Here is a 9,464-nt window from a genome sequence, read left to right on the forward strand (position 1 = left end):
GAACTCACTCCCACCTCACATTAAAGCTGCCCCCACCCTCCCCACGTTTAAAACCCACACTCAACACCCACCTTTTCAGACTAGCATTCCCTACCTAATCCCTCTTTTTTTACCTTTACTTCTATAGTTTTTAATCTAGTTTTTTTCTAATAAGTTTTAATTTAATTTTCCGTTTTGTAAAGCGACTTTGAGTACTAAGAAAAGCAATACATTGTAGTATTATCATTATAATGCTAGTCTTCCTTTATGCTTTCATCATTATGATGCAGTACATAACACAAACACTCTAAATGTTGAAAATGATTGTAATTAAATTAATTATGTATGAAATTATTTCTTCAAATACAAAATAACTACACAGCAGTTTTAGTCACAGACGTCATGCCAACACACCCTGCAGTAAGACTAGACTAGAATCACACATGCATCCACTACCTCACTATAAAAACAACCATGACTCCAGATCATGTTTCTATAGTCAGACTTTAATTAGGAATGCAGTCCCATTACACATCAGAAACAGATAGTCTTGTCATTTAAGAGACTGAATGAAAAGAAAAACAGCTAACAGGACAGTTCAGCGAGTATGAAGACGCAAAAATTAAAAGACAAAACAAAAATAACAACTTGACTCACTGTATTCAAACTTTCAGTTGATTATATTGTTTTCCATCCATGTCCTTCCTTCTCCTTATCTATCCCTTTGAGTGTATTCATCCTTTTCACTACATTTATTTATTCTCCAATTCTTTGTTACCACAGGACAAAGTAAAGTAAATCAGTCATTTTGATAAGTAGAGTCAGAGTTTTTAAACATATGTTGGTGTTAGTGTTTTCCTTGTATAATAGATCAAATGAAAATAAAAAGTATAGTATTATTATATATGTCTGTTGTGAAATGTTTGTATTTATACCTTGAACCCCAAATAGTTTAATATTAACCATCACTAGAAACAATAGGTGTGATCCATAAAAACATGACATCATCACAATATGGACATTTTGATGACAGATCAGAGAAAAAACAGAGTTTTCATTGTTATCCTGTTAAATAGGGATTTAAATGTATCGGGATAACAATGAAAACTCATTTTTACAGGTTTTAAAGAAAAAGCTGGATAAGGAAAAGGAAAAGGATAAGAATCACTGCTTTAGGACAGTGCTTCTCAAAGTGGGGTCCGGGGACCCCCAGGGGTCCTTGGGGGGGTTCCAGGGGGTATAGTTAATATAGCATTTTAACCACTTTATCCATTTATATGTTGGCTATTCAAAATGAGCAGATCTGCAAGCTCACAGCTTGAACATCTGCTATTTTTGGGAAACTATCTTCCAAAAACTGTTTTGAATAATTTTGTGTTGTTTTAACATAAATCTTCTCTTCTATGGGATGGGGGTCCCAGGCACCAAATATTTTAAAATGGGGGTCCACGGCCAAATACATTTGGGGGTCCTTGACATGAAAAGGTTTGAGGACCACAGCGTTATAAAACACTTGTCAATGTGACTGTCATTGACCACAACACAATCATATAGATTATATGAATAATATCCTCCTTTAAAGACTCTCAATGTCTCATCATCATCATCATCATCATCATCATCATCATAATCATGTCTAACTGCGTTGTTCCACAGTTACACTGATCTTCCCTGGTAATATCGTCAGAGGAACAGTAGCATCATAAGTGCTAATGAATGGAAAGAGTGTGTCAGTGAAGGTGTGTGTGAAGGTGTGTATATGTGTGTTAGTATCAGGATCAGAGAATGACAGCTTTCCTTCATTCCAGTCCAGCTGGACTCTGATCCTCTGAGGATTCTGCTTCAATGATAGATCAGTGACTGACCCTGATGAGGAGCATGCTGCGTATTCACCTTTATCTAACCATATTGACCAGAGTTGACCCCCTCTGTCTCCCTTCCTCAGGTAAGACTCTGCTAACAAACCCAGCATCCAGTCTGTATTGTCTCCAACCTCAACATCCCAGCTGTGAGTCCCTGAGTTAAAGCCCTCAGAACCCAGGACAAGGCCAACTTGGTCAAACCTCTCTGGGTTGTCAGGAAGCTGCTGTTCCCCTCTGCCTCTCACACTGGTCAGATCATCAGAGAGGGCGAACACTGGATGGGCAGTGTTGGGGTCCAGAATGACAGGAGTGTAGGAGACAATGTCTTTCATCTTCTTCCAGACTCTGAAGGTCAGGTTGCTCAGATGTTTGGCCACGTCTATCAGTGATCCTGAGACCAGCTGTGGGTCCTGCAGTGTGAACTGGACTCTTTCCATTGTGGTCTTGTAGTTCTGCAGGAATGAGATGTGTTCAGCTCTCAGCTCCTCCTCTATGGCTCTGATGTTGTTTGAAAGGGTTAATATGTGTCTGTTCAGACCCTCAATCTTCTCCTTTATCATCCGACTCTTCTGCTGTTTTTCCTCCCTCAGTGTAGTGATGCTGGCCTCCTCTTCCTCTTGTAGAAACTGATGAAGCTTCTTAAACCGTTCCTTAATCTGCCTCTCTGTGTGCCGGACCTGGACCTTAAGGTGTTTTGCTGTTCGGTCACTTTTATTTTTAACTTCATGAAAGACCTTCAGTTTCTCCTGTAAAGTCTTCAGTGATTTCTGGACTCCCTCCTTGTGATCCAGAGCAGCTTCATCGATGGGTCTGAAACTGTGGTTGGTGTGTTTTTTAGAATCTCGACACACAACACACACTGGCTGTTGACATTCCAGACAGAACAGTTTCTCAGCATGCAGACTGCAGAGATCCTCACACCCTGATGAAGCTCTCTGTCTCTCCCGTATGAAGGCCTCACACAGGTTCTTCAGAGCCAGGTTACGGGGTAGATTATCTGTTGAATGTATTTCCTTACAAACTGGACATTCCTGTATTTCCTTCTGTCTCCACCATTCCTGCAGACAGGCTTTACAGAAGCTGTGGCTACATGACAGGAGAACAGGATCTTTAAAGATGTCACGACACACAGGACAGGAATAATCCTCTTCTGGAAGAGACGACGTGGAAGCCATTTTGACTCTGAGTGAAGCTACAAATACTCTGCTCAATACAGAAAGTCAGTCAGTCGTAGTAACACTTCCTCCTCTAGAATGTTGCCTTTTTTATTTTCACTGTGAATCGTGGTTGTTGTTAAAGTCCATTCAGCTGACAGAGTCAGCAGCAGGTTCCAGTGGTCTGGGTCAGTATTCCCTCCTGTAGCTGTGGAAAGACAGCCTGACCTCCTCACTGGAAGTTGTGAGCTTCGACACGCCACCACAGACCTGTTGCAAAGCGATACATAATGTAAAACTTCCTGTTGATTTTACTCCTTGACGAACCGTGTCTTAAAAAGATCAGATTCTGGCTATGACAGTTTTACATAAAGTGTTTTTCAGGTTCAGGCACAATGAGGAACGTACAAAAAGTCTCTAGTGGTTCAATATGACTTGTGTCAAAACTTGGTAGGCCTACATCAGAAACATATACAATTATAGTCTCATCATCTTTTTATTCCAATTGAATATATGACTTTAATTACTTGTAGCAGAGTATTTTTGTACAATTGCAACTTTTACTTCTTCGACCACTGAACAAACTGCAGGGTAGGTAGAATGAGTGAAATATATGCCACTTCAATAACACAGTTAGTGACATTTGAATGAGCTTGTTACTAATTCAATTACTGTGAAAATTGCCAACAAATTCAGAAGATTATAAGGTTTATTGTCATCCCATGATATTCTCTTACCTGTAGCTTAGGATCCTACTCCAATGTTTTCTCAGAAGGTCCTGTGAAGAAGAGTGCAGCCTGAAAGTTTAACTGAAATAATAACAGTTGCTTGTCTCTGTGTGTCTCTGTTCTGTGGTCTGTCTGACTCTGAGCACTGACTGAGCAGGACACAGTGTGTGTTGTGTTGTGTTGATGTAGGAGTATAAGTAGTAGCACCTCCCTTTTGTCTTGGAGTGGAGAAACACCTCCTCCCACCTCCTCTCAGCTCTCCTCCAATGAACTGCAGTCAGGGCAATTTCAATGTGAAAGACATTCCACATTTTGGTGGCATAACAGTAGAATGAATTCATCCGCATGTTTGTGCCGAATCTGGGGGGAATGAGATCCGTGGAGCTCCCTCTGGTGTACCCTTTCCTCTACCCTGAGCCATCCCACCCTAGCATATAATGAGCAGGGGTTAGGTGAGTCTATAGGGTTTAGAAGTAACCTGATCAGTTAGTTTTGATAGGTCTGAAGTTTGTCACGATCCGCTCCTCGGACCGTGGACTGACTTTATTATTTAGCCATTGTCTGACCTTTTATGGTAATGGACCCTTTTGGACCTTATTGACCACTCTTTCTGTTGTATTGTTCCCTGTTCTCCTTGTACCTTTATTCTGTAGTGTTGTCTTGGTGTTTCCTGTCTGCCCTAGTTGTTGCTTCCTGTCTTGTCTCTCTAGTATGTCTTTGCAATTGTAGTTCACCTGTGTCTTGTTCTGTTACAGCCAATCATGTGTTAATTGTCCTTTGTTCTCACCTGTGCCTAGTTAGTCCCTGTCTATGTATATGCCCCTCTGTTTCCAGTCTGTGTTGGTTCATTAATGTTGTTACAGTGTTCTGTCTGTTACCTAGTCTTGTCTTTATTCCCTGTTTAATTAATAAACCCCCCTGCATCTGAATCATTCTGCCTCCACTTCACTGTCTGCGCTTGGGTCCTACACCTCTCTGCCTCGCACCGTGACAGAATGAACCAACCAAATGGACCCAGCGGACAGCCCAGCAGATGGCTTTGAAGTACTTCTCTTCATTCCTGCCTAGCCGTTTGCCTGTTCACCTACCTGCTCTCCAGCCTGTCGATGGCCAGCCTACTCATTAGCCTGCACCCCTTGGTTGTAGGCCTCCAGCCTCTCTGCTCCGAGCCTGCCTCTGTTGACCCCGTGTTCCCTGAGCCAGCCTTTGCTGAGACAACTGCTTCCCTATGCTGGGTCTCGCTAGGCTATCGTCAGGGGGAACCGGGCGAGGGGGCGTCATCGTCCTGGCCTTCGACACCGCCAACGCTCCCAGCTGCCCAGCATCCAGGAGCCTCCACTGCCCAGCATCCAGAAGCCTCCACGGTCCAGCTCCTGCTTCGCCCCGGGTCAGCGCCGACGAACGGCGGGCGGCCGCCGAGACGTCCGAACCTGGACGGGCTCCGCCAGTATCCAGGTGCGGCGTCCGGTCCTTCTGTGCCGGTTCGCGGTCTCGGCAGGGCCGTTCCGTGACCCGTTTTCCGGTCGCCGCTGTCCGGGGCCTCTTCTCATCTGCCTTGGTTCCCTGCCCCCCCCCGGCTCTTCGCCTGCCGTCCGGGCCTCCCCGGCCGCTTTCCGGCTGGTTCCCGGCGGTCGTCCTGCCTCGAGCTCCTCTTCTCTGCCCCGGTTCCTCGCCTGCCATTCCGGACCTCTCCTGCCGTTGTCCGGCCGGACCCGGGTGGCCATCCCGGCCTCGACCCGCGCCTCTCTTTTGGTCCTGCTTGCGCCCTCTGTGCCGACGTCCTCCGCGCAGAGCCCTGGCAGCACACCCCCCCCCCCCCCGGTCCTGCTTGCGCCCTCTGTGCCGACATCCTCCGCGCAGAGCCCTGGCAGCGCCCCCCCCCCCCCCCCCCCTTGGTCCTGCTTGCGCCCTCTGTGCCGACATCCTCCGCGCAGAGCCCTGGCAGCGCCCGCCTTTATTATTTAGCCATTGTCTGACCTTTTATGGTATTGGACCCTTTTGGACCTTATTGACCACTCTTTCTGTTGTATTGTTCCCTGTTCTCCTTGTACCTTTATTCTGTAGTGTTGTCTTGGTGTTTCCTGTCTGCCCTAGTTGTTGCTTCCTGTCTTGTCTCTCTAGTATGTCTTTGCAATTGTAGTTCACCTGTGTCTTGTTCTGTTACAGCCAATCATGTGTTAATTGTCCTTTGTTCTCACCTGTGCCTAGTTAGTCCCTGTCTATGTATATGCCCCTCTGTTTCCAGTCTGTGTTGGTTCATTAATGTTGTTACAGTGTTCTGTCTGTTACCTAGTCTTGTCTTTATTCCCTGTTTAATTAATAAACCCCCCTGCATCTGAATCATTCTGCCTCCACTTCACTGTCTGCGCTTGGGTCCTACACCTCTCTGCCTCGCACCGTGACAAAGTTGTGTTTTAATGCCTTTGATGTGCTAGACTAGAGCACCATGAGGTGCATGCAGAGTCAAAATGACATTGGATGAGTGCTCCAGCTAGTGTCCTCAGAGCATTAACTGACCAACGAGGAGACCATGCCCAAACATTTAGTTCTTTGGTTGACTTTCTTGATCTGCTGCCTTTTTTTCACTGGAAAGACTGTTCTCTAAAATGCAACCCAGGTTAAAAGGGTTTTTTCAACCTGCACTTTGTCCTCGTCCGAGACCAGGAGTGCAGAGTCATCCACGAACGAATACAATTTGCCATATTAGACTGTTTGCCTACTTGTCCATCCACATGTCATGTAAACAGTGTGTCTATAAGCTATACGTCTGAACTGGGTGTCTTGAGAATGAGTCTCAATGAGATCACCTGTATAAATTAATTCAAAATACAAATAGTGTATCAGTGGTTCTCATTGTGAGGTAAATCAAACAGAAGGTCCTTGGACAGGGCCGCAGGAAGGGTAGTGCGAGCGGTGCGGCCGCACAGGGCCCGCACTTTTTTTTAAGTGAACAGAATCACATTTATTAAGAGTTATAAAAAGAAATAACCGCAAATAACCACCAAAAACTCGGAAATATCCGCCCAAAACCACAAAAAAACGCGACTTCGCACAGGGCCCCGCATTTCTCCCAGACGGCTCTGTGCGCTAGGTGGGGGAGGATTTTCACTTCTGATGGGCCTGGAAGTAGTACAGGTGGTATTTTTCATTTCATCTCGTCGGTACTGCAGCTTAAAACGGCCTGGGGCCACTGTCACACGAACGAGCGAAAACGGTTTCGACCAATGGGCTCGACTCGCTATCTTGCACAGGAGCTTGCGCACAGGGTTGCGCATAGAGGTGCATGGATGGGAGGGGATTTCCGGTGCCCTCTCTATTATTTTTAACTCTATGGTACGTACCCACATACCCAGTGCATGGGTAGACTGGAATCAACTCCTTTTTCTGATCCGGTCTAGAGCGGATGCAATTTCGTAATCAGGAGGCCGGAACTCATGGCGGAACAAACGGTGGAACCAGGAGCGCCTGATGCTCCTCCAAAATAATTCCCCTCTGTCAGGGGTGTTTTAATTTGTTTAGTTTGGTGTAATAGTTTTGTCTACATCCATCTTTTATCATCTTGTAGTGCGACTAGCTAGACTAAACTAATTTATTCCTATTATGTGGGGGAACAAAACGATGTGGGGCCAACTGGAACCCAACCTGAACCCACTACCAGAACCCAGATTTAAAATATATATATTTAATTCTTGAGTAGGCGTGGCCTAGACCGGCTCACATGGGTCAGTATGGAATGAAAATGAAAAGGCATTACAAATCGAAATCCAAGAAAACATGATTGAGGCTGAACTTGCCGGCAGCAATTGATGGACTGACAGTTAAGGGTATGTGACTTGCTCAGGGATACCTCAACACATTGCCAGGGCTCAAAGCTGGGACCATCTGCTTCCCAGGCGGGCTCTCTACCCATTCAGCTATGCCCATTTAACCAAATGGGTTACTTCCCAAATTGAGAACTGTATGGCAGTCTAAAAAGTCCACACACTTGATAAAGCTCCAAAGGTATTTTAATTTTTTACCACCGAGCATCTAGGTGGTTAAAAAACAAACAAAGAAAAATAAACCTTTGGAGCGTTATCAGGTATTGTTGTCACTATCCGTGTCATGTTCTGTATACCTGTTGTTTTCTTGTGTTCCTTGTTTCTTAGTTATAGAAAATAAAAGGAGCACAACTGTATTGTAAAGCACTAACTTAGTGCTTTACAATACAGTTGTTTCTCCTTTTATTTTGTAGTAGTGTCTTCCTTGTTTCTTAGTTTTAACTAGGGTTTAACTTTTACTTTACGCTTTACTTTGATGTAGAGTCCTAGTTTCCTGTCTTCCCTAGTAGCTGTTTGCATCCTACCTGACGGGTCGCTCCTACCAGGTGATGCTGAGAGGGTCTGTGTCAGAACCACACAGGCTCACAACTGGGGTTCCCCAAGGCTCGGTTCTGGGTCCTCTTCTTTTCTCTCTCTACACTACATCTCTGGGTGCTGTCATCCACTCCCATGGCTTTTCCTACCACTGCTATGCCGATGACACCCAGCTAATCCTCTCATTCCCCCCCTCTGATACCCAGGTGGAGGCACGCATTGCTGCTTGTCTGGCTGACATCTCGGAGTGGATGTCGACAAACCACCTGAAGCTCAACCTGGACAAGACCGAGCTGATGTTCCTCCCGGGGAAGGGCTGTCCGCACCGAGACATGGCCATCACCATTGATAATGCTGTGGTGACCTCAACTCGGACTGCGAAGAATCTGGGTGTGACCCTGGACGATCAACTGACGTTCTCGGCAAACATCGCATCAGTGACAAGGTCCTGCAGATTCCTCCTCTACAACATCAGGAGGATTCGCCCCTTCCTCACGGAGAAGGCAGCCCAGGTGCTCATCCAGGCTCTCGTCATCTCCCGCCTGGACTACTGCAACTCCCTCCTTGCTGGTGCTCCGGCATCTGCAATCAGACCTCTGGAGCTTGTTCAGAAAGCTGCGGCTCGTCTGGTGTTCAACCGCCCCAAGTTCTCCCACACAACCATCCTTCTCCGTTCTCTACACTGGCTCCCCGTAGCGGCTCGCATCCAGTTCAAAACCCTGGTGCTAGCCTATAGGGCAGTGAAAGGAACAGCTCCTTCTTACCTCCGGGCTATGGTCGATGCCTACACCCCTGCCCGACCACTTCGGTCTGCCACCTCGGGGCGACTGATTGCCTCGTCACTCAAGGGTCCTTCTGGCCGATCCACACGGTCACGACTCTTTTCTGTTCTGGCCCCACAGTGGTGGAATGAACTTCCCACTGATGTTAGGACAGCAGAGTCACTGCCCATATTTCGCCGCAGGCTGAAAACCCACCTCTTCAGGAAACACTACCCTTCCTTTCTGCCTGACCTACTTGTTGTTAACTAGTTGTACGAACGCTTGTTTTTCTATTGCTGTATTGTTTATTGGATCTTGTTTAGTCGATACACTTATTTGTTTTAGCTCATGCTCATTTGATTTAGCAATTTTTGTCTCATTTGTTTAAGGAAATAGGTGGCTGATATATTGTACTTTTACCTTAGCGCTAGGTATACTCTTGGTTGCTTGTTTTTGCAGAAAATGCACTAAATACTTCTGGTGATTAGTAGTTTTCGTTCCCTACCTATGTTGAATACACTTATTGTAAGTCGCTTTGGATAAAAGCGTCTGCTAAATGACTGTAATGTAATGTAATGTAATGTAGCTGTTGCCTGTCTTGTCTCACACCAGTCCTGTCATTAGC

General features: G+C 45.8%; 1 protein-coding gene across 1 annotated transcript; it reads right to left on the minus strand.

Moving 5' to 3' along the window:
* Window positions 1-1,615: 1,615 nt before the first annotated feature.
* Window positions 1,616-3,016, minus strand: LOC308085884 (nuclear factor 7, ovary-like; the record flags this gene model as incomplete). Its single annotated transcript, XM_080429199.1, has 2 exons — window positions 1,616-2,518; window positions 2,912-3,016. The coding sequence occupies 2 exons, from the start codon at window positions 3,014-3,016 to the stop codon at window positions 1,616-1,618; spliced, it is 1,008 nt and encodes a 335-aa protein (XP_080285325.1).
* Window positions 3,017-9,464: the final 6,448 nt, after the last annotated feature.

Source organism: Gymnoscopelus braueri (genome assembly GCF_963280865.1).
Source record: "Gymnoscopelus braueri genome assembly, chromosome: 5".
Classification (NCBI taxonomy): domain Eukaryota; kingdom Metazoa; phylum Chordata; class Actinopteri; order Myctophiformes; family Myctophidae; genus Gymnoscopelus; species Gymnoscopelus braueri.